We start from the raw sequence: 25,446 nt of genomic DNA on the forward strand, positions 1-25,446 counted from the left end.
CCTTCCAAACTGCTGGCAAATTATAATGCTGCCTTTTATCCATCCGATTCTATACTCTCATTTTGCCCATCTATTCTCCTCCTCCAGCTGAAGCTTTCCCTTGCTGATCCAGTAATCTCTGAACCTCCTAGTCTGACTCAAATAGACAATGTTAATTGTTCACGATCACTTTTAAGTCTCATTGGGGCCCATGTCAGGCCGTGTGACTATAAAACCTTTTTAACGGTCCATAAACATCAAGTGTTTCCTCTGCATTGCTGACAAAATTCTTGTACAAGATTTGTTTCTAGTTCTAGTAGAGTCTCCACTTTGTCCTATATCCAATATTTTATTACTTTGTTCATGTAGTTACTGTATGTTGCTTGTATATTCATGTAGCAACGGGCAAGCAACCAGGCCCAGAGGAAAGACAAGTACCTAATGAGCATGCGCCACTTTCACACAGTTGCTTGAGCTCTAGGCCTAAGGTTTTCGGAATCCTCCACCTCTGGGAATCCCAGTCTTTACATTTTTGAGTTGTGGCCGGGAAAAAATTGTGGAAATTATTATAAAGAATAAAATCACAGAACATATAGATAGACATGATTTAATGAGACACATCCAGCATGGATTTACCCAAGGGAAGTCTTGCCTCACAAATTTGCTACATTTTTTGAAGGGGTAATAAGCATGAGCATAAAGGTGAACCAGTAGATGTGGTGTATTTGGATTTTCAGAAGGTGTTTTAACCAAAGTGCCTCATGAGAGGCTTCTAAGAAAATCTCCTATCCCATGACTTTTTAGTTAAATAGATTAAACTTTTTATGTCCTTTTGTGGATTGCAAACTGGTTAAAAGACAGGAAACAGAGTAGGATTAAATGGTCAGTTTTCACACAATGGAAAAAGGTAAAAAGTGGAGTGCCTGAGGGATCTATACTTGGACTGGGGCGTTTTATATATTTATAAATGATCTGGAAAAGAATACGATGAGTGAGGTGATAAATCTGCAAATGACAAAATTATTCAGAGTAGTTAAATCACATATGGATTGTGATAAAATACAGGACCACTTTGCAAGACTGGAAGATTGGGCATCCATATGGTAGATGAAATATAATGTGGATAAGTGCAAGGTGATGCATATAGGGAAAATAACCCATGCTATAGTTACAAAATGTTAGTTTTCCATATTAGGAATTTCCACCCAGGAAAAAGATCTGGGCATCATAATTGATATTACATTGAATCATCAGCTCAGTGTGCTGTGGCGGTCAAAAAAGCAAACAATGTTAGATTATTAGGAAAGGAATGACAAAACGGAGGATGTTATAATGCCTCTGTATTGCTCCATGGTGAGTTCGTACCTTGAATGCTGTGTGCAATTCTGGTCGCCACATCTCAAAAAAGATATAGTTGCGTCGGAGAAAGTACAGAGAATGGCAATCAAAATTATAAAGAACATGGAATGGCTCCCCTTTGAGGAAAGACTAAAAAGGTTAGGGCTATTCAGCTAGGAGAAGAGACAGCAAAGTAGGGATATGAATAGTCTACAAAATCATGATTTGAACAGATAAATGTGACTGTTATTTACTTTCTCAGATATTAGAAGGACTAGGGGCACGCCATGAAGTTAGAAAGTAGCACATTTAAAACAATCTGAGAACATTTCACTCAATGCACAATTAAGTTCAGGAATTCATTGCCTGAAGATATGGTTAAGGCAGTTAGTGTAACTGGGTTTAAAAAAAGGTTTGGATATGTTTCTGGACAAGTTCATAAACTGCTATTAATCAAAAAGGAATAGCCACTGCTTGTTGCTGGCATTAGTAACATGGGATATATTTGTTGGGTACTTGCTAGATACTTTATTTGGATTGGCTACCATTGGAAACAGGATACTGGGCTAGATGGACCTTTGGTCTGACCCATTATGGCAAATAGATTAAACCTTTTATGAATAAGATTTTAGTATCACCTACAAAAACATAAATCTGCAACAGGGCAGACAGCCAGGAAGTGTGGAAAAAAGTGTGGAGGGATATAGGCAAAAACTTGAGCAATGTTCTAGATCTGACAGCTAGATTTATTGATAAAATATTGCAGAGTTAAGTATTTTGGGCTGCTCAATTTAAAATTTCTTGTGTGTTCATTTCAAAGAAATGCGTTACTGATGATCAATATAAAAGACAAAAATTATAATACTTGTCAATGTACTGATACATAAATTTGATCTTCTGAACAGCCCATAAAGAAAGCAAGGTGGAGGGTGAAAACATGCTACCACTTCAGGGCTAGTCTGGGGCTCGACTGTATGATTTGTCCTAGAAATAAATAGTTGGGTCAGCCTTGTAGATCAGGACATAGCATTGAAGACTCGGGCCAAGTACAACAGACAGAACAAGCAGGGCTCTAGTATACTTCAGAGTTGATGCACTTGAGCCCAAGGAGTTAGGGGCAAATGGCTGACACCATTGCGGCAACCCTTCCTTGCCTATCATGGAGCAACACTGAGGCATCATCTCAGAGAAAACATTCCCTTCAAGCCTCAGGGCCAGCAAGGGTGCCATGATATAGAGAGTTGCTGTCTGGCCAAAATTAAAAAAAAAAAAAAAAACACTTGAGAAAATTTTTAAAAAAAAATTACTATTAACTATTTCAATGTGTGAAAACCTCAAAACTCCAGTGTTTTTGCGAGTGAAGCCTCGTTTGAGTTTTTTTGGGAATTGCCCACTGCGTAGTACTTGTATTTATTAAAATTTCTTAATCGCTACATGCACAAGCTCTGAGCGATTTACAGAATTAACACAAAAAAAAAACCCAGCAAAAAAAATAAGACAACATAACAAAAGACAAATAGAAGCTGTTCAAGCACCCAAAGTCCAAATAAGGTACAAGAGTTTAAATATTAAGGCATAATTTTACTAAATGCTAAATTCATCAAGAATGATTTAATACTGATTTAAACTTCTTGGAACACTCCATTAATCTCAAAGTTGCTGGAATGGTATTCCACATTGCAGGTCCCACCACCGAAAAAGCGCATGACACTGACAATTCTCGTCGCCCATACTGAAGGCACTTCAAAAGATCCCTTTGTTGAGATCTAAGGTGTCTAGTTGGTTGATAAATTCTTAACAAAACATTAATCCAAGATAAGGAGGACATACTAAGAAGCTTATGGGTAAGAAACAGTATTTTGGATTAGACCCTAAAGCGAACTGGTAACAACTGAAGATGATAAGGATCAGGGTGACATGGTCCATGAGCTTAGTTCCACTAACCAGCCGAGCTGTAGAATTTAGAAGTAATTGTAAAGGTATTAATGATGAATGAGGGAGCCCAAGATAGAGGGCACTGCAATAGTCCAAAGTGGGCAGCACTGAGGCCTGACCCACTAATTTGAAATCATTAGGTCTAAAAGATTCTTCAGGCCATGGGGAACTGTAAGTTTAAAAAAGCCATTTCTAATCACAGTTTTTAAGATGATGATTAAACAGCAGCTTGGAGTCAATCCACACACCAAGAGACTCCTAGCGTAAGATGAAATAGGAAAGGCAAAGTTGTTCAAAACTAAAATTAGAAGGAACATTGATAATGTTTGAACATTAGATAACTAGAAACTTTGTTTTGGAGATGTTTAGAGACAATCTGTTGGTGCTGCTGCAACCATTGTCCGATGGCAGACAAACCGATACCAATAGAACTCAGTGTGAGGACCAGGCAGTACTCATTTTGATGTAGAATTTAACATCGTCCGCAAAAATTCTATATCTATCGCAAAGGCTCATCATGTCTAGTGTATGTACAAAATTGTATTTAAATTCATTATTAATGAGCTGCTGCAATGTTAAGATCATTCAACGTACTGCAAATAGCTCAAAGGTTGCTTGTCCCACCCGACGATCAACTTCTTTAAACAATGCCCAATGTTTCAAAGCAAGGAGAGCAACGATGGTGTGCAATATCCCAAACACACCCAATTCTTACGGATCACCACGTTTCACCAGGTTCATTTAAAAAAATGCATCCAAAGTGTCAGAGTATCCGATGGTATACTGTTTCTCCAAGAAACGCCCGACGCTGCAGTACACGACTGCCTGCATCAGGGGACCATGCCAATTACTCCACAGTCACAATTCCAATCCTCTCATCCATCATTGCTCTCCTTGCTTTGAAACATTGGGCATTGTTTAAAGACGTTGATAGTCGGGTGGGACAAGCAGCCTTTGAGCTATTTGCAGCACAGCAAGCTTCAGAAATAAAGCACACGTTTTGAGTGCTATAAAAACATCACCGCATTATATATATATATATATATATATATTTTATGAGGATTATTTCTCAGGGGAGCTTCACAACTTTTTGAACTGTTAGGAATTAACTTTGAATTTCCAGACTGTTTGTAAATTGAGAGTTTTGGGAACAACAACATAACCAGCAGTTTTCAAGATAAGCCATGTTTGTTTGAGCAGCGGGGTGTAAGCCAATATTGGTAATTTTGGGGTGTAAAAATTTGGGGTGGGTTGTGTGGTATGAATAAGTGTGTGGGATATGATAGTGTGTGCATTTTTAGAGGTGTTATCCTGCATTCTATTAATGTTGCATTGAAAGAAATTTTAAATGTTTCTTATAAAATTTAGATAATTGTTCATAAAGAACATTAGGTTGTAAATTTGGATTTCTAATTTTTTGGTAAATAATAAAACTTTTTCAAATGGACACTTGTGAGCTACTGTGAGAGACTGTTCCCTCGGATTTGTTATTATACTCTAAACAGCAGCAAAGGGCCTTGGAATACTGTAACATTGTAGAAGACAGCAGATAAGGCCAATTGACTCATCTAACTTGCCCAGCTATGAAGTCAACGCTGCCAAGCATATATCCTAGCTGCCAGTTGTAGAAACTTGACAGTAGGGTCGCTCGCCTTAAAGTCAGTTGTTGCTGCCTTCTTCATTGGTTCTCTATCATCCTGGACAGATCACTTAGATTGTGAGCCCTCTGAGGTCAGGGAAATACCTTCAATTACCTGAACGTAATCTGCTTTGAAATGACTGAAAAGGCAAAATATGTCCATAAAATAGATAAATAATGGAGTATAGAGTTTTCGAAAATTAATCCAACGCCCAGCCTCTCCCCACCCCCATCATGTCTTACTACCAAATTCTATATCATCTAAAACAGCTATTAAAACAAACTAGCGAACTGTTGCCTTAACATCTGGCCACCTAAGTCAACCGTACCTTTGCAAGAAGGTACTTGTCCACCACCAATCCATCAGCATCAACGTGGTTAATTTCTGGGCAGTTACAACCGGATAGTTCCCCAGCAGCTACCCAGGCTCGTGATGCGCTAGACTGCATTTATTTTACCTATCCCTTGATTTTCCTCATCACCTCTCCCCTTGCCTCTTTGCTCGTGAGTTGAAGGTAGGTTGTTTCAAGTATTGCAACTTCCCAATCCTACCCTACTACTATCCTCTGTATCTATCCCAAGCATGCTTGAATTCTGTCACAGCACTTGCTTTCCACTGCCTCTCTGCTATTAAGTTATTCCAAGCATCAACCACTCTCTCGGTAAGAAATATTGTATCATGTTTCCTCTGAACCAGTCTCCTCCAACTTCTCACCATGAACCCTTATCCTTAAAATTCCTTTTCTATGGAAGATTTAACTTTATGTAATTTATTCAAGCCTGTTAAGTTAAAACTATTTCCTAGTCCTCCTTTCCTCTTCCCTCCAGCAAGCATATTTTGAGCGTCTGAAGTATTTCTATGTAGGGTTTGTGATTAGGCCTTGTGTCACTTTACTAGCCCTTCTCTGACTGCTTGTATCTTCTTAAGTATCTTTATAGATATTAACTGTACACAGTAGTCAAAGTGTGACCTATATTCTTGACGATGCCTCTACTTATGCAACAGAGCATACTGTTAAACCTTCCCAGTTACTTTATTACATCGGCTGGATACTTTGAGGTCATCCGATATGATTAGTCTTAGATCTCTCTCTCTCTTATTTAACAGTTTCCAGCCACTGTACTTCTCAATGATATGCAGCTAGTGCTTTTTTGTGCCCCAAGTTCATCATTTTACATTTTATAAACCATGAAATTCATATTCCAAACCCTTGTCCATTTTTCAAGTTTTCTTCAAATCCCCTTTTTTCCCCCACTGTCCATTACTACTGCAGATTTTGCAGGCTTGCTGCATTACCCCATCTTCTTTCTGCTGCCACAAGCAGCAAATAAAAACAGAAATGAGGCTGGGGCAGCTTTTGTTTTTTTATGGAGACTGTGGGGTATATCATAATTTTTATCTTTTTGTTTAATAATCCTATATACTTTATCTTTGACAGCTAGACTCTATAGCTTAAGTATTATATGGCACTTTCTAAAATATACAGTATTTAAAAAAAATCAATTTCAATGGTATATGACACAGGTTTACCTGGTTACTGTATAAAAACATGTTTATACTTTATGTTGTATGATATTTTGCTCATAATACATACCATATTTTTTTAATTTGTATAATTTATATATTATGCAAGCGCATTTTAATTAAATTGTTACAAAAAAGTTAAATTTTACTACTTAAACTAGTATTAGTGGGCCACAATTTTGATCACTCAAGTACAGTAGATTTACAGATGAAAAGGTGCCATAGAAGAGCAAATAAAAGGTAGAAAAAGACTGGTGAACAGGCAAGCTAGTCGGAGATGGAGGGAAAAATTAGAAACTGGATGAAAAATTGGTTAAGCAAAAGGATTTAGTCATGGTTAAAGGAGACTGACCAGCAGGGTGCCACAAGGATCAGTGCTATGCCTAATCCTCTTCAATGACTTTATAAGGGATAATAGGGGAAATGTACCCAGTTGCAGACATTAAAATCTGCAAAAGGGTAGACACACTGGGGGGGATAAATAAGATGACTAACATTTTAGGAAAAGAGTCAGAAGATACGCAAACACTAATCCAAAAAAATACAAAATCATGTATTTGGGATGCCGAAATCCAAGGGTGAAGAGCTAGTGGTCAGCAAACAAGAAAGTCTTGGAGGTTATCAAATCCAATGATGTCAAGGTAGCCAAGTCAGTCAATGTGACAAAGCAGTAAACAAAGCTAATAGTATTCTTGGATGCACAAAGAGAGACATTAGTAGAAAGAAGGAAGTAAAAGTACCTCTCTGCAGGTCTCCAGTAAGACCTCACCTTGAGTACTGTGTTCATGTCTGGGGACCACATCTATAAAAGAACCCGGACAAGAGCCAACTCAAAAGAGCCCCAGAATGGTGCATGGGCTGCACTGTAAGTCATACATAGGGAAACTGAAGGAGCTAAAGATATATTTCTCTAGAAGAGACAGACAGACAAGGGGAATTATGAATCAAACAGTTAAATATCTAGTAGGCGTCAAAAAAAGAAACAGAAGGAGCATCTGACTATGTGGAAATTCTACAAGGAAAAGAGCAGTGGCAGAATAGAAGCTTGCATGGGAATAGAAGCATGCAAAGGGACATTTATGGCAGAGGAAGGCGGAAGACAAAAATAGATCAAGTAAGGTCTGTGACAACGCAATAGACAGGCACAAATGGACACACTGGATAGACCAAGTGGTCCTTTTCTGCCGATATCTTCTATGTATGTTATATTCAGAGACTAAAAGATTAGTGACAATCACTATGAAGAAACAGTCTTTGAGTGGGCAAGATAATACTGTATAGGGAAGCTCTGAGGACACCTGATATAATTAAGCAGCCAGGAAGTCAAAAGGTTAAGACAGATAAATTTCAAAAGCAAGGCAATCATACAATATACTGAAGTTAAGACCACTTCCATAGAAATATTTATTAAATCAACAGGCGATATTCTTACCTAACATAATAAATGGGGGCAGCCATGACGCTTCAGTTGGCAGGGAAATGTGGTCTATTATTACTGCCCTTTTTTCTTTTAAGGTTTATTTTTTGAGAGGCTATTAGTATTTAAAGTTTTTGCAAGTTCCTCCTACATTTATTCATGACAGATGGCATGGATATATAAACCAGGAAGCTGCAACACAAACTTTAGAAAACTAGATAGGTACCTTGCCGATATATGCACTGAAATAAACAGCTAGGGACAGTAAACTTAGAACAGCCAGTTGGGCGTACGTGTATTCTCGTATAGCGGCTCGCACGAATGGACAAAGTCATTTTACAGAACACACACATGATGTAAAATCGGCTGTACATGCGTAGATGTGCGTGCAAATGCCCGCTCTACCATGTAAGTGGGGGAGGATTTTATTCGATAAGTGTACCAACACAATTACCAGTTTCCCCAGTCTGTTCCCAGTTCACTCCCGACTTCCTCACCCCCCCCCCCAGCTAGACAGCATCCTTTTTACCCTATTAGCCCTTCAAACCCCACTGACTAGCCTTAATTTTTTTTTTTTATTTAAAAAAAAAACAAAACACACCTTGCACGCCATCCATAGCAGAAGTAAAGTTACACGGTAGAGGACCCCAGCGTGCGCTAGTGTGCATAAGTATTTACGTGCACATTTCAAGTCACCTTCCCAAAACACCTATGTCCTGCCCAGACCTTGCCCCACCTTTTAACTTTTTGATTTGCACATACACGAGATACTTGCATACTCGAGCACTTCATAAAATCCATGCGGCATGCACTGGCCCGAGACACGCACATATCTCCCGGCTTTGGTGCACGTAGGGCTTTTAAAATTCACCTAATGGGGTGGGGGGAATTTGTAATAAAAAGTAAAATTATATCAAAGACTTTAAGAAGACTTTAAAAGATTCAATGTAGAGAAACAAGGTGATATTTTCAGCAATCTTAAGGGCCTGATTTGCTAAGGTTCTCTCTCCATTCTCTATGGGAAAAGAGCTGAGTAAATAAGGCCATAAATCATGATGCTACCTAGAAATTCTTTCCATAAGGTTTAGTAGCAGTGAACATGTCCACCTCAGACAGTCAAAGCTGACCATACCAAGAACAAGAGAGAAAAAACCTAAGCAAAATACTAAGGAACATACAATATTTGCTTGGCAGAAGCCAGCATCTTTAAACACAGTTATGACTGCAGTCTTTCAAGGGAAACCCTTACCGCCAGAAACAGGGGCATCCATAAACACAGCTCCCATTTTTTCAACTGCTTTTTCAAGTTCCTTGGACACTACAGGATCAATCGTGCTGGAGTCTATCAACAATGAGCCCTTTTGCACTTTCCTGCAAAATAAAAATTGTATTCAAAACAAAAGGAGTTTTTCTGGATGCTAGGCAGTGTATACTATTGCAAAATAAAAATCCAATATCCTCTTACATCTGTAGTTCAATAATAATCATCATGCTGCTTGCTACAGATAAAATGGCATGAAAAAAACTCAGATTCTTTGATCATTCTAAAAAGTACTGTGTCTTGTGATAAGAGTCAGCTTGTAAATCATAGGACCATTTAGCTGTTCCTGGAGGCCTGCTGCTTGAAATATCTGTTGATTCTGGACCCTGTATGAATGGCAGGAATTACAGAAATGCAAATTATGGCCTGTCACTGTGCAGCAAAACCTTATGAAGAAGCTAAAGACTAACATAAGATAAATGTATGAAATTTTCATCTGCATTGACTGATCTGTGATCTCATGTACATTAACTGCTAAACAAGAATAGTGCAAAATGTTTTTCCCCCCAAAGACAGCACAAAGGCAAGAGAAGACATTAGCTGGCATATATAAAGGAACGGACAGAGTCACTGAGGCAACAAAATTTACCAGTAAGCACATTTGTGTGTTTTGTTATTTAAAAGATGTTAAAGATTTCATAAAAGTCCATTTTTAAGCCAGTCAGGACCTTTGTCCTAGGCCAAAGAAATAGTTCTTTCACCCTCAATATTATATTTTTTATTTTTTGTAATCTTTGTGCTAACATATGAAAAGGCAGAAAATCCAGGATTATTAAATAAATAAAAAAATCATACACTTGTGTCTCTACTCTCCCTCTGACCCTTTCCTGCATGGCTCTCCAATGGCTGCTTCTCAGCCCTGCATGCTCCCACGCTGCCTCAACAATAGTGAGGCACTGTTAACTTTACAAAATTTCATTTCCATGCACAGCACATTTTGTTACCATAATTACGAACAGTGCAGGAATGGCAAAAATATACTGCTGACCAATTGGGCCAGCAAACTGAAGAGCACCAATTGCAAAAGACGATGACCTCAATTTCCCATTAAATTTGCTCTCTCTCTGTACATTTTCACTCATGTGAGAGAATGTACAGCATCCTTCTTCATACTAACAAATAAAAGCGTTTCCACCACCTCAGGAAGCCCAGTCAGCCCCACCTGACACTTTCATGCAGCATTTGAGCTAATGGAGTATTTTCTCTCTGCAGTCTCCCCCAAAGGAGCATAATGGTATATTTTAAAATGTAAAAATTGGTAATCAAGAAGAGCCTGATGAATTCTACTAATTCAAACTCAAAATAAGCAGGGAAACATAAAATACTCCAAACACACAGTCCTGCAATTAGCAAACAATTATTTGCAAGTATATTCCCCAAAGAATCAGAAAGCCAGCCAGTGTACCCTGCATTGCACGGATCACCTGGTCTATTCAATCATAGACCAGGGGATTGAGAACCAAAAAAAAGTTAAGAATTTTTGTTGAAAGCAAGTAAAATAGTTAGATAACCAATCTTGTACTAGATTGCAACATCCCTAGATATGAATCATCATTAATATAACACCTACCAGATGACAAGTCTTAGTGGCACTGCTGTACGTTATCATGCAGACAATCTAGATTTAATTTCTGGACCCAAATCGTGTTCAAGACATGTAAGCCTTAAAGGACCATAGAGTTAGCCTTTACACCTAGCAATTAGCCAATTAGAGACTGGATTCCAAGAGACCAGTTACCCATGTCCCTCAAATTGTCACTGTAACACCCTGGTTAAATAAGGAGATAAATAAGACTAAAGAAGAATTCTCTGCACAGATGCCATGAATGAAGGCTGCTGGCATTTTAGGTTTCTAACCTGCCCCTTATAAATGACAGAGTGAGGTTAAAGCTGGTCCTTCATTAGTTGGAAAGTCAAGTGTGAAAATAGGCTAACAAGCCAAAGAAAAGTAGAGTTGCTTACCTATAACCTGCTATCCTAGGAGAACACCTGTTAAAAGGTAAGCTACTCAACTTTCTCTGAGGACAAGCAGGATAGTAGTCCTCACACATATGTGAATACCAAGCTACAGGCTGTTCCCGAGCAACAAGAAGAGCAAAAAGGTGCCTAACCGGGTGCCAACAGGCCCAAAAAACAGTGGTGCTGTTGGAAACACAGGGAGACAGCCTGATCCCGAACAATGGGCCCGAAGAGGGAGAGTTGGGTTCTACAGCTGAAAGATTCCGAAGGACAGATTGGCCGAAGCTGCTATCATGTCAGCCATCCCTGTCCGGACAGTAGTGGGCCACAAAATGTGTGGAGGGAACTCTATGTCGCAGCCTTGCAGATCTCAGCCACGGGAACCGCACGCAAGTGGGCTACCGAAGCCGCCATTACTCTCATGGAGTGAGCCTTGACATGGCCTCCAAGCTGAAGGTCTGCCTGCGCATATCAGAAGGAAATACAATCTGCCAGTCAATTTGATAAAGTCTGCTTGGCAACCGCAACTCCCAATTTGTTCTTATCGAAAGATTAAGAGTTGCATGGACTGCCTATGGCTTGCTGTCCGCTCGAGGTAGAAGGCTAAAGCCCTCTTGCAATCCAAGCTGTGCAGAACCCGTTCTCCCTGGTGCGAATGAGGTCTGGGAAAAAAGGTGGACAGAATGACTGACTAAGATGAAAATCAATCGCAACTTAGGCAGGAACTTAGGGTGAGTACGCAGAACCACCCTATCATGAAAGAATTTTATGTAGTGCAGCTACGTCACCAACACCTGAAGCTCGCTGACTCTGTGCACCGAAATGACCACAACTGACCTTCCAGGTGTTACCTGTCGACGCTATCAGCGATGCTGATCCTTCCCGTGCCTCGGCTCCGCGCGACTCGGGGTTCGGCCACGCCCCCTTTTGACGTCTGGCGCCGGCGGCAGCGCAGGAAATTTGATCTATTTAAAGGAAGCCGTTCCTCTCCTCTCTTGCTTTGGCCTCAAGTGCGTTTGGAGTGTTCGGTCTGTGTTCCTACTACTTGTTGCCTGATTGACCCGGTCTGCCTCAATATTCTGTCTGCCGCCTGCCCTTCGGATTGTTGCCTTGGTTCCTGTTGCTAGCTGCCTGCCCTGACCTGGACTGTACTGGATATTCTGTCTGCCGCCGGCCCTTCGGATTGTTGCCTTGGTTCCTGTTGTAGCCGCCTGCCCTGACCTGGACTGTACTGGATATTCTGTCTGCCGCCTGCCCTTCGGATTGTTGCCTTGGTTCCTGTTGCTAGCTGCCTGCCCTGACCCGGACTGTACTGGATATTCTGTCTGCCGCCTGCCCTTCGGATTGTTGCCTTGGTTCCTGTTGCTAGCTGCCTGCCCTGACCTGGACTGTACTGGATATTCTGTCTGCCGCCGGCCCTTCGGATTGTTGCCTTGGTTCCTGTTGTAGCCGCCTGCCCTGACCCGGACTGTACTAGCTATTCTGTCTGCCGCCTGCCCTTCTGATTGCTGCCTTGGTTCCTGCTTGCTGCTTCCAGTTCTGACCCGGGTGGTCTCCGGACCTTCTGGTTCCTCTGTTGGGCTATCTGGACTTTCTGGAGCTTCACATTCCACGCTACTTATTGAAGTTCCGGATCCTAGAAGATCTACTTCCCAAGGTAAGCAGCCATCGGCCTTGGTTCCACACCTGCTGCATAACACCAGGTCAGGTACTTCAGATTGCAGGAGTGCAGAGTCTCAAAAGGATCTCTCATGAGCCGAGTTAACACCACATTAAGGTCCCAGGACACAACAGGAGGCCGCAGGGGAGGCTTCAGCTGAAGCAAACCCCATATAAACCACCCTACTATGGGCTGCACAGAGACAGGTGTACCGCCAACACCCTGGTGATAAGCACTGATGGCACTCAGGTGTACTCTGACCGAGTTGGTCTTTAAACCAGCCTCTGAAAGGCACAAGTAGTCCAGCAGGCGAATGGATCCAAGCCGTGGCCCTTGCACCAGATGGAAAAACTCTTCTAAATTCAGGCTTCAAAATTTCCTGGTGGAAAGCTTCCTGGAAGTTACCAGGACCCAAGGCATGTCATCAAAGAGGTCAAGGGGCCACAGAAATAGCCTCTCAACATCCAGGCTGTCAGAAACAATGCCCTGAGTTTGGAATGGTACAGCCTGCCCTGATCCTGCGTGATCAGGTTGGGGGAGGTCCCCAGACCGATTGGTTCTCCCACAGGAGCAGGAACCAGACCTGCCTCGAACAATGGGGAGCAATAAGAATCATGGTCCCCCTGGAGCTTCAAGAGAGTCTTTATTACCAGGGGAAGCGGAGGATATGCATATAGAAGGCCTTCAACCCAATGGCAGGCAAAGGCATCCAAGGCTGGCCTTCGGTCATCCCTTAACAGGGAGCAAAAATGCTTCACTTTGCTGTTGCAGGGGAAGGCAAAGAGGTCCACGTCCAAGATCTCCCAAAGACAGAAGATGCAATCTGCCACCGCTGTATTAATGGGGCCGGAACCTTGATTCAGGTGGTTTGCCACCATGTTCCCCGTCCCAGCCAGTTACATGGCCCGCAGGAGTATGCCTTGAGACTGAGCCCATGACCAAATTTGTATTGCCTCCTGACACAGGAGAAATGACCCATTGCCTCCCTGCTTGTTGATGTACCACATTGCAACCTAATTGTCTGGATCAGGACCATCTTGTTGGATAAGCGATCCTGGAACGCCCAAAACTCGTAGCGGATCACCTGCAGCTCCAGGAAGTTGATTTGGCATTGAGCTTCCTGATCAGACCACAGACCTTGCATGAGGAGGTTGTCCACATGTGCGCCCAAACCCAAGGTGGACGCATCTGTGGTAAATACAACTTGTGTTGGGGAAGGCTGAAAAAGAACACCCTGCTGCAGATTAAGTAGACACTCCCACCAAGACAGGGAGACCTGGAGAGGTGACGTGATGCAGATGCACGCACCAAGATTCTGTGTGGCTAGCAGCCACAGAGATCGCAGGGTCCACTGAGCCCTGCACATGTGCAAGTGAGCCAAGGGGGTAACATGGACAGACACAGCCATGTGGCCTAGACGACAAAGCAAAAGGCAGGCAGAGACCTGCCGGCTCCAATGGACCAGGTTCATGAGAGGCACCAGAGCAAGCGCCTGATCACGGGGAAGATGCTCTGGCCTGAGCCATGTCCAGCTGGGTACCGATGAAGCTCAACTGAGGCAATGGGATTTCAGGTAGTTGATGACAAACCCGGGAGACTGCAGCACATGAATTGTCAAATGCAGAGAGCTAAGTGCCCCTCTTGGGTAGTGCTCTTGATCAAACGCTACCAGAGTCCGCAACAAATGTAGAAACCTCTCAGCTAAACTCTATCGCTCTATAGTATCACTACTCCAATGTTCCAATAACCCAAATGTTATTTTACTTACAAATGTTCTACAAAACTTCAGCATTTTTTTCCAAGTACAACAAAATTTGTCCCCGATCATTACCACGCTCCACTTCACCGGCGTTGGGAGACGTTATGAATATGTTGGTGGCAGACTCTGGTAGCGTGATGAATATGTTATGGACAATTTAGATATTGGGGTTAAGAAATTATGGATTGTATGTCTGAATTTAGAAATCTGTGTATTTTTGTTGTAGGTATCGGTAATGCGTCAAAATATAATAGCGGTATACGTGAAAGAATTTTTTGGGATCAATAATGAATTGTTAAAGGTAGGTAAAGATTAATGTGTAGGTTGAAATACGAATGAATATTAAGAACGGATGATCAGTGGTTTTCTGTTATATTGTAGAATTGTAAAAGATATGTGGATTGATGTGGACACTGGTTACTAAAAGCGTCTGAAGAAATTATGGAAAAAAGGAATGTGCCATATATGATTGTATGAGAACAGATTGTACTTAATTCCCCTGATAAAGCCCTATACAGGGTGAAACGAGGCTCTAGTCAGGAATTTAAGAAATCGGGAGCTTGAGAAATCGATAGCATGAAAGATATGAGAGGATCAAGAAGCGCGTGAGGAAAAGTTAAAATAACATCAACGCCATTAAAATAGTATTGTAACAGTGTTTTAGCTTGTGCTCGGAGGATTTTCCCTTGTTGAATAGATTTTGTGTGATTTTGCCTGGTGTGTTGTATGAATGAGTATGTTTGCAATATGGTATGAATGGAGGATAATGCATATATGAATGCTAGGGTTTGAGGGTTCATTTTATAGAGGGTAAATGTATGTTAATTGGATAACAGTGAACATGTCTGTATAAATATTGTGTCAAGCATCCTTCTCCGTCAGGAGTTGGAACAGGATAGCTTCCGCCATGGCCTGAACAAGGCCTGAACAAAGCCCACAGAATTTAGAGCCTCCAGTGTGGATCAGCGCCTCTCTTCTGGAGGAGACTGGTCTGAAGGAAGATTCCCCGAGTCATCCGACGTCGACTCTGGAGGTATCACCCCCCCATGGATCATACGGGGTTATCCTCTTCACCAAGGTCCCTGGGGGGTCATTAAGGAGGGTCCCTGCCCAGGCCTCTCAGTTTGGGCACAGAGGGCACCAACAGCACCAAGACCCCCGAAGGTGCAAGTAACACTGGACGCGATTCATCATCCTCCTCAGAACCCATGATGGGAATCACACCGGACGGAGGCATCAGTGGCCACTGGGGAATTGATGGACCCCCTGGCACCGGCAAATACTATGTAAGCAAGACATCCAAGAGAACATCGAGGCGCTCCAGCAGTAGTGCTAACATTAAAAGTGCAGGCTCTGACACTGGCAGGAGCACTGGGGGAGTCAGCAGTTCGATGCCCTGCAGGGCTCGGAACATAGCCAGCTGCACCATGTGGTCCAGCTCCTCCTGGATGTCCTCCAAAGACAGGACGGACAGAGGAGGAGGTGGAGGTGGTGTCACCAGAACTCCCTCTGAGCCCTAAGGGAGCTCGGAGCCTGGCACCGGTATCAGTGGAGGAATACCTGGGACTTCCAGGTTAGATTGAGGTTGATGCCTCCTCTCTCTGTAGGGTCGCTTCAGTGGCATCAGGACAGGCACTGGTGCTGATCTGAGCCCATTGCAGTATGTCAATGGCGACTATGCTTCCAAGGTTTCCCCACAGTGCTTGCCCCCCCTCTCCCCATTGCTGAGGTAGACTGAGATGACTCTGAAGTCTTGGAGCGCGATGATCCCGACAACGTCCTATCTCCTGCTTGGAACCCAGAGGAGGAGTGGACAGCAAAGGCTGCATGTCCATGGGCTCCCTGCAGCCTTTCGGTGTCAACACCCCTGATGCCGGAGTTAATGGATTGGATTTTCTGGAGCCAAAAAGTTTTTCCACCCTATCTATCCAGCATGTCGACCCTTGGGGGTCATTTGATCACAAAAACTACACCACTGGACATCGTGCAATGTCTCCAGGCAGAGGACACAGACCTCATGTGGATCTGTGCGGAACATGGTCCGTGGGCCCTGGGGTCATCAGCGAAAACTAGACACGATTCAAAAAAGATCCGGTGAGTGGTCGATGACCAGCAGCCACAAAAGGAGCGATACCGCCAGGAAAATCTACCACAGAGCATGGCAAGAACTTACTGCACCACCCTGTAGGGGAGGCACCGGGAGAAGAGGAATCCAGCGTAGAAAAACAGTCGAAAACTGCAGAAAAGTGCAGAGCTCCACAACCGCGAAGCAAAAGCTCCACAGAAAAGATGAGACTGAAGAGGGATCCCACGTGGATGTGTGAATAGTGGCATGCTGGGCATACTCTGTGTTCTAGAAACTTTGACATAAGTTTTCCGTTCCAGGCTCCATCAGATGATGTCACCCATGTGTGAGGGCTACCATCCTGCTTGTCCTAGGAGACTATCTACCATGCAGAAAAGCATGTTCCAGAAATATCCAGTGACGATTACTTTGTTGAAATTTTATCTAAAATTTAAGTTTTAAAAAACCGTAACTCAAACTTGAAATGCAATTGCAGTATTAAATTAGCTACTTAATAGATTTACTGACAAATTTTAAAAAAAAATATATCTCTCTATATATATCTCTATCTCTAATATATATATATCTTTATGCGCCCTCTCTGCTATATTTACAATATGATAGTATCAATTTATACTAATTTTCATAGGTTTGTTAAAGCTAGAAATATAAAATTCACATGACGCAACTCTCCTTTCCTGGATAAAGCCCACACCTCATTGAAAACTGAACTACTTATTTTGTGAGGAAACAGTTTTTCAAATTAATACAAAAACCAACAATGTTATAATGCATATGGAACAAGAGGGGGTTTTTTTTAAAACAGATTGTGGCTCTGGCAAGATTATTTCTGAGAGGTTACACATGACAGTTAGCAAAGGAAAGTTTGGAAGAGTATTGCATTTAATTTAAAAAAAAAAAAAAAAAATAGGATCTGTGCAGGACTAAGGATGGATATTAGAACTGGCCAGAGTTAAAAGTGCCTCTTCCCATATCCAGAGTCTGCCAAGTCTACCTCCATTCTCGCAACAGATCCAAAGGCCAAGGTACAGATGTATTATACTGGGCTCCAACAGAGATAAAATCTTTAGTTGGAGACACGACCCTCAAAAATGGTACTACTATAAAATGCCTTTCATGGTAAGGACCACAGAAGAGAACGACAAAATAATCTTGTTTATTTATCTGACAGTATTTTTAAAATTTGTTTCCTTGAGATATGGTACTATTTAGTCCTATACATCAATATAACACACAGATTTTGTACTCTGTCATAGAACCCTTTCAGTTAAATCTTAGTATGCTATACTGTAGAAAACTGCAATTTCTTAATTAAAAATCAATGCATGATTTTGCGATATCTAATTTAAAAGAGAACACAGACTTCCATAATTCAGTAAAATGTCTTATTTTCACATGAATTTTTAAATGATCTGAAGGAGCAATCCCCATATATATTCCATTTTTTGGCATGCTACCTAATAGAACATGTAAGTTCCCAGACATACCATATTTTGACATGCCTTCAACTGTTCCACTAATTCCTTTTATTAATTTTTTAACTGTCTTTCATAGAGACAAAACATTAAGGGATTTTAGCGAAACTATTTATAAATACATACATGCATTGGCTGTATCACTAGCAAAACAAAAAAAAACCCCAAACAGCAGCAGGCAACACCAATCTAAATAATACTATGTGCATTTCCATTCAGTACCATTTTTCATATCCTCCTACTTGATTTAAAAAGCAAAACAAAAAAAAAAAACCCTCCAGTACATACTGGTGAGCTGTGGGCATTTCCTGCACAAAAGGTAAGGTGGAGGCAAAAAAAAAGCAAGCCAATCTGTTAAGAGTATTTAATCCTGCAATTCCCATCTTGCAACAGCTCTATGTCAGCCACAGAAGCTTGAGTCAGTCTCTAAGGACTTTCAGTAAGGAGGATGCACTGTGAGAAATCCCAAACTGAACGTGGAAACGTGTTTACCAATGGTGCAGTCTTCGGTTTAGAAAAAGTAAATCAATACATCCTAGTGCTTATTCTACCAGTAGTGCCCTTCAATTTCAACAACCTTAAAAAAAAAATAAAAAAATTCCAAGCAACAATTATTCAGTTTATACTCATTTTCACCCTACTTTTAGAATAGTCAGCACATAGATCTGTGTTTTGGTTCCACAGAATTTGTGACTGGCCCAAACTGCACCCCTGTACCGAGTAGTTTACCTGATCCCCAGTCCTTGTTTTCAGCCGCCCCCAACCTGGCACAAAAGAGGCGGAGCAGAACTACATACTCCTGTCCACTAAAATAAAGCCTGATGTTCACCCAGAAAAATGAGGCACTTCTTGCACTGATTTTGTTGTTTTAATAAACAATGAGAAATTCCTAAGAAAAATAAAAGCTGCAAAAATGAAGAGCTTTGCTTAAGAAGAAATAAATAGGGAAGCATGTACTCACGTCAAAATTCCATTTGGTCCTGTATAAGCTTCTATAGCATTTGGACTTGATGGCAGCATTGTAATAATTCTGTCAGCTTTTTCTGCTACATCAGCTGGAGACTCCATTATCTAACAAAAATAAATAAAAGATTGATGTTCCATCATTTTCTGAGAAAGTTTGTGAGCATTTCATAGCCTACATGCTGCCAGTCATGATGTGTGCAGGGAAAGAGGGATAACTTAAGTATGTGTGTGAGGAAAGGGATCAGTACTGGAAGAGAAAGGTGAGTGTATGGGTCAGAGGGTATCTGTGGGTGTGTATGTACATGAGAGAGGATCTGTGGGTGTTTATGTTGGGGCAGGTTGTAGGAGTATGTATGTGAGAGGCGGATCTGCATGGGAGAAGGGGAAGTACGTGTATGCGTGCGTGAGAGGGATGTCATGTGTGTATGTGAAGGAATCTCTGTGGGGGGAGGGCAATGATTGAATATGTGGGAGAGGGAATCTGCAAGGGGACTATGTGTGAGAGAAAAGGATTTCTGTGCACAAGATTGAACACTAACATGGTACAGATTATTAAACATTTAAATTTGGTCACAGGTCTGGATTTTATATTATAGTAGTGAAATAGATTACAGATTTGTTGTGAAAAGGCCACCAATAAATGTGGAATTTGTAGTATGTATATAATATTCCTATGAAATAAATGGATGATTTGCTTTATGAAAGATTGCTTACTTACAGTTGTATGCAAAAATGTAGGCACCCCTGTCCAAATTGTGTTTCAAGGAATCTCTAAGGGAACAGAAGCTGACAAAACCTTTCCGTGGTACAAAGTTAAACATGACTGACATCTTTCTGCAGTTCTTAATATAAATTTATAATCTTCCATTTCTTAATGTTTGACAGCTGAAATTGCCAGCTAGTAGCATTTAGAGAATTTTTATTTTTTTTTATAACCTTCCCCTCCTTTGTAAGAGAGAGTGTATCATCTTCATTTTCAAATGCTTAGATAGCTGCTGCTTAGGATAGCCTATGGTTGTTGAAAGTAGAAAGACCAATTGCAAGTGAAAGGTCAGAAGGATCAGCATATTTGTTCAACTTTGGAATTATTTTCACCTGACTGACTGAAGATCTAATAAGTCAATCAACTTTCTGGGTCCTATTAACTTTTTTTTCAAAAAAAGTAGAAATAAATCAACTGGAAGAGGGTACAAACTTTTGCACATGCCATATATACTTTTATTTTCAGTCTGTTAAAATCAGCAATTACAATGAAACTGTTGAATTCAAGGCAAGATCTGAAAGCCCAAGAAAAATCCTTGATAGAACTGCAAAACAAAACCCACAGATCACTGCAAATGACCAGCTGAAAAAAAGGTTTAGCTGATACTAAAGTAGTTGCTCACAGGTTCACAGTACAAGGATCTGCATAGGAGAGCTGTCAGATGGAAACCTTTTATACGACCTCATCACAAAAATCATCTAAAGTACTTAGTACAAGTGGTAATTTTCTTTAAAAAAAAAAAAAAGGAACCCAGTCAGGGCCAGATCAAGTTTTAGAGCTCTTTTTATATATTTTGATGTTTTTTAATTATATATTCTTTACAATTTATACACATTTAATAACTATTTGTACTATTAGTATTCAGATATCTTACTTTACATTTATCACAGTTTATTGGATTATTTATTATTTGTCACCTCCACTTTTCTCTGGCAATTCTTCCTCTTGTAGTTGACATTGTGCCTCTCCTTTGCACTGCTCTCTCAAGCTACCTTATGAGTGTTGCACCTTCATGATTTCTTCAATTATACGATTATAAATTTCATTAAATATCTTCCATTACTCTTGTTGCCCAGAGTGGTTCTCTGTTCATTACAGATAGTTGGACTGGCAGGAGACCTGAAATATGATTCCTGAGCTCAGCTTCTGCTCCTCGGGCTGGCCATGGCTAGGAATGCAATATTCACACTCCCCCTGAAGTAAGGAAGCCTCCACAATAACACAATGGTGACACCTACGGGAAAGACCTTTTGGAGCACATCTGCTACATTTTTTGTGATCACCGGCCAGGGATGGTCACTGTGATCGCTGAGTTATATGGAAAGATGAGTGGATACACAATGGGAAGAAAACCCAGGTAAATTGCATAAACTCACATGCATGCCACCATAGTAAAGTAGAAGCCAATTCAGATTGAACTGGAAGTACAAAAGGAGAAGAATAAAACTGCCAGGCCAGTAAAAGAATATTCAGTCCTGTACTAGCTTTAAATTTTTCCCATTGAAATCATAATGCACACCTGTCACATGGTTGGCAGAGTTTCTGAAAGATATTTTAAGGACCCTTTTCTCTCTTCTAATTCCCAATTTATCTCTGTAACCTAGTGTGAGGTGACTACATTTTCTCTTTATTTCAAAATGTTTGTACATTCTCTGTATTGCTTTGGAGTAACCACTATCCAGGAATATATGGTACTTCTTGTGGCATAGAAAAGTCTTAGTCCAGGAAAATCTTATGACATTCATCCTTCTGCTCAGGAAAAAAAAAAAAAATCATCTCACAATGACTACTCATGGGATCTCTCCCTATAACAGGCCGATGCAATATCGGGTGCTCAGGCCAGCACAGCTGTTAACTCTGTATTGGACACGCGTAGCTAACGCCAGATGCAATAACGGGATTAGGGCATCCAAAACACAAGTCCAATCGAGTGCGTAGCTATTAGCACTCATCACATGTAAATTCATGTAGATGAGGCTATTAGCCATTACTCCGGGGAAGCAAAAAAATGACTGCACACGCAACTCGCCCTGTTTAATGTGGAAAATGTAATCCCAGCCCAGGTTGGCGTTGTCATTCCATGCTTAAGGGCTCATCAACCCCCCCCCCCCCCCAAAAAAAAAACAAACAAACCAAGTTTTCTGTGGTTCCTCCTACAAAGTATCATCTCAATACTAAGTAGGAAGAACCATAGAGAGCCAAAAAAAGGCAGCTTGATAGGGAAAAAACAAATTTTCAGGTCCTATACTATATATTAAAAATATACACGGTCCAGGCCATGTATATTGTGCCAGTAGCAGGAGAAAACAGACGCTTGTACTGAGCATTTGTTTTCCTAACCCGCACTTACAGTCACCTCTGCCAGGCACCCGGGAGGCGCTAGGGACGCACAATTTCCCCTAGTGCCTCCTTTTTAATACGGCATCTAATTTCCCTATTACATTGAGTGCCCAGGAGAGGTGGATGGGTACGCGTTAAGAAAATGGGCGCTCAATGTAAGCATCTGTTTTTAACATACCCATATTGCATTGGCCTTGAAGTTCTGGCACAAAGATATACTCTCATGCTCTAACTATCTCATCTCCAGGTCTACTACTACTAGACATACACACCACTGCACCTAAGTAGAATTTACAAATCTAGCCAAGATGAACATACAGTATAAAAGATACTATAGGAAATGTATTTATTAAAAAACTGATAAACATAGCTTTGATCAGCAAAACCAGGGGTTAAGATTTAAAAGGACTAAGGCTGCCAACTCATGAAAATATTTTTACTTACAGACTTGCAGATTTTTGCTGACAACCTAATGTTTTTAACCAATGTATTTTTTTTAGTCACCATTATGTTTACAGCTGAACTTCCTACACTGACATTCACCTTTTTGCAAGCAAAGACATGCCCTGACTCCTGGGTGTTGTAGCCTCATACAGCCTCAGTCCAGGGCACTCCAAGGACTAGCCTATCATCCTAAAAAAAGGAGTGTGCAGCTGTGAACCAAATCAAGTGCAGGCTGACCAACAGAAAATGGAAGCCAAGTAACCAGATAGCCCTTGCAGTTTTAATGTGAATGCCAGTGAGACTGCACTGAGAAGAAACCCACTATTGTTCTCCATATGGAACAATCTATCTTCACCTTACAATTTAGCTGGTACAAGATGGATACAACCATGTTTTGCTTTGTGGCCTTGACAACATTGTATCCAGTGGCAAGGCCCATTTCAGTTGACCAGATGTCTTTCAGCATATGTCATCATTCATGTAAAATCAATGTGCACGCACCAGCTAGGAAGCAGCAGTATCTGAAACTCGCCAATCCAGTGCCAGTGGACTGTGATAATATCACATCAACATTTGGACCCTTTGCATATGAAGCCCTGATAAAAGCCAAAAAAACATCAGCCTTAAAATGTGGACTTCTCACAAAATGTTTAACAACGCTTCCAGCCCAAACTTCTAGCTGAGACTTCCAGTTTAAGCTTCCAGCGCAGGCTTCAAGTCTGAGCTTTCTGCTCAGCCCAGCCCTGCTCCTCTAACTCTGGAATACCTGCCAAATCATCTTTCCATGTACCATTACAGATCAAACTAATGCTCGTTCTTGGCTCCTGCTTGCATGTAACTTACAGAGCCTTCTGAAAGTGTTCTGGGTCTGCTGGCCTGAGACTGTGGAATTAACCTGCTGCTTGTCAGCCAGGAGTACAGCTGGCTGCCCTGTGTCAAGGTGGAACACAGACCTGATTCTCCAGAGGAAAGACCAGGATTGCACAAGGGAGTGAGAGCATGCAAAGTTCCAAACTAGGAGTCACTATTTAGGAAAAGGATGCCGGTGTCATCATAGATATATTGAAATCCTCTGCTCAGTGTGCAGTGGCAGCCAAGAGAGCAAATAGAATGCTGGGAATTATTAAGAAAGGAAGTGAGAATAAAATAGAGATTATAATGCCTCTCTATTACTGCATGATGCAACCATACCTTGAATATTGTATGCAATTCTGGTCACTCCATTTCAAAAAAAGATAACTCGGAATTGGAGAAAGTACATAGAAGGGTGACCACAATGATAAACGAGCTAGAACAATTCCCCCATGAGGAAAGGCAAAAGAGGTTAGGGGTCTTCAGCTTGGAGAAGACATGGCTGATAGAGAAGAATGGGACAGGCGAACCGAAATTAGTTGTTTATCTTTCAAAAAGTTCAAAGACTAAGGGACATATACTACTTAATAACTTCATTGTATTTAAAACAAATAGGAGAAATATATTTCTTTTACTCAAAGCATAAGTAAGCTCTGTAATTAATTGCCAGAAGATATGGTGAAAGCTGTTAGCATAACTGTGTTTTAAAAAGGTTTGGACAAGTTCCTGGAGAAAAAAAGTCCATAAACCATTATTGGGTGGACTTGGGGAAATCCACTGCTTATCCCTGGGATAAGTAACATGCAATCTACTTAACTTTTGGGATCCTGCCAGGTATTTTTGAGCTGGATTGGACACTGTTGGAAACAGGATACTGGGCTTGAGGAACCTTTGGTCTGACCTAGTATGACAAATCTTATGTTCTTTCCCCTCACTCTGACATTCAAATTATGTTATATTTCTCCTCAAATCGTTCTCCACAATTCCAACTTAAAAAAAAAAATAATCTTATGGTGGTATAGATCTACCAAAATTCAGTCTAACAGCATTGTATCTTCCTTTTAATCAACTGTTACTCATTTATAATTTTTCCAGAAGTCCATTTTTTAGTTGATTCCTATGAGGAGCTAACTTTCAGAACATTTATTTCAGTAATTTTCAAGCTAGATAAAAGGGCAAAAAAAAAAATAAAAATTTAGAGCTTCCAATTCCAAAACTATTCCAATTTGATTTCCACAACTCTAGCTTAAAAACCACTGTAACAGATCCAAGGGGGAGGAGAGAATATGGCTATTGCAACTTACAGCAGTAACAGTGACAGACAGCCAGAGGAGCAGCACTAAGGATAACTCTTCTCAAGGGAATCTTCCCTCCAGCAATTCTAGCCAGCAAGAGTATTCGAGTCACCTGGGTATGTTTTGAGGGAAATATATTTTTAAGACAGGATAAAAATAATAAATTTCAAAACTAAATCTGGCATCACTTCAGAGAAGAATCAGAAATGCTGCTCAATTTAAGGTTTATTTGTACTTATATACCGTTGTCTCGGCATGGCCTTCACAGCAGTTAACATAGCAAAAATACAATAAAAGAAAATTACAAACAACAGTAATAATAAGAGATAAAATTTTACAAGTAAGAGTAAAAGATATCCTAATAAAGATATAGTTTTAAAGTTTGGAGGTTTTACTTTTTAAACCTAAGTATCTCTATCTGACGTTTTGCAGTAAAACAAAAAACATAGGTTAAAGAAAATTAAGCACAAACATGTCAGTCAATCTTTGTATCAATACAACAACCGTGAAGATAGATTTAACTCTAGTAGGCCTACACTTTGCTGCCTTTACAGAAGAAGCTAGGGGCAACCAAATATATTCAACTCATCCAGCCATGAAACTAAGAACTAACATAAGCCCTGGTCTTCTGTGGTTAGAAGAAAAGACACAACAGTGAAGATATTCATAGTGACAATGGCTGGAGTTAGAAAA

At 40.9% G+C, this 25,446-nt stretch overlaps 1 protein-coding gene across 2 annotated transcripts in view; it reads right to left on the bottom strand.

The window, feature by feature from the left end:
- The window catches only part of HIBADH (3-hydroxyisobutyrate dehydrogenase), a 333,702-nt gene that overhangs the window by 268,424 nt on the left and 39,832 nt on the right, over positions 1–25,446 (bottom strand). For both annotated transcript variants that reach the window (XM_029589181.1, XM_029589182.1), the window contains exons 3-4: positions 19,055–19,164; positions 9,083–9,204 (exon numbers count right to left, since the gene is read on the bottom strand). In XM_029589181.1, the coding sequence (XP_029445041.1) occupies positions 9,083–9,204; positions 19,055–19,164 (232 nt within the window). The remainder of the gene's footprint in view (positions 1–9,082; positions 9,205–19,054; positions 19,165–25,446) is intronic.

This window comes from Rhinatrema bivittatum, chromosome 2, assembly GCF_901001135.1.
Source record: "Rhinatrema bivittatum chromosome 2, aRhiBiv1.1, whole genome shotgun sequence".
In the NCBI taxonomy this organism is placed as follows: domain Eukaryota; kingdom Metazoa; phylum Chordata; class Amphibia; order Gymnophiona; family Rhinatrematidae; genus Rhinatrema; species Rhinatrema bivittatum.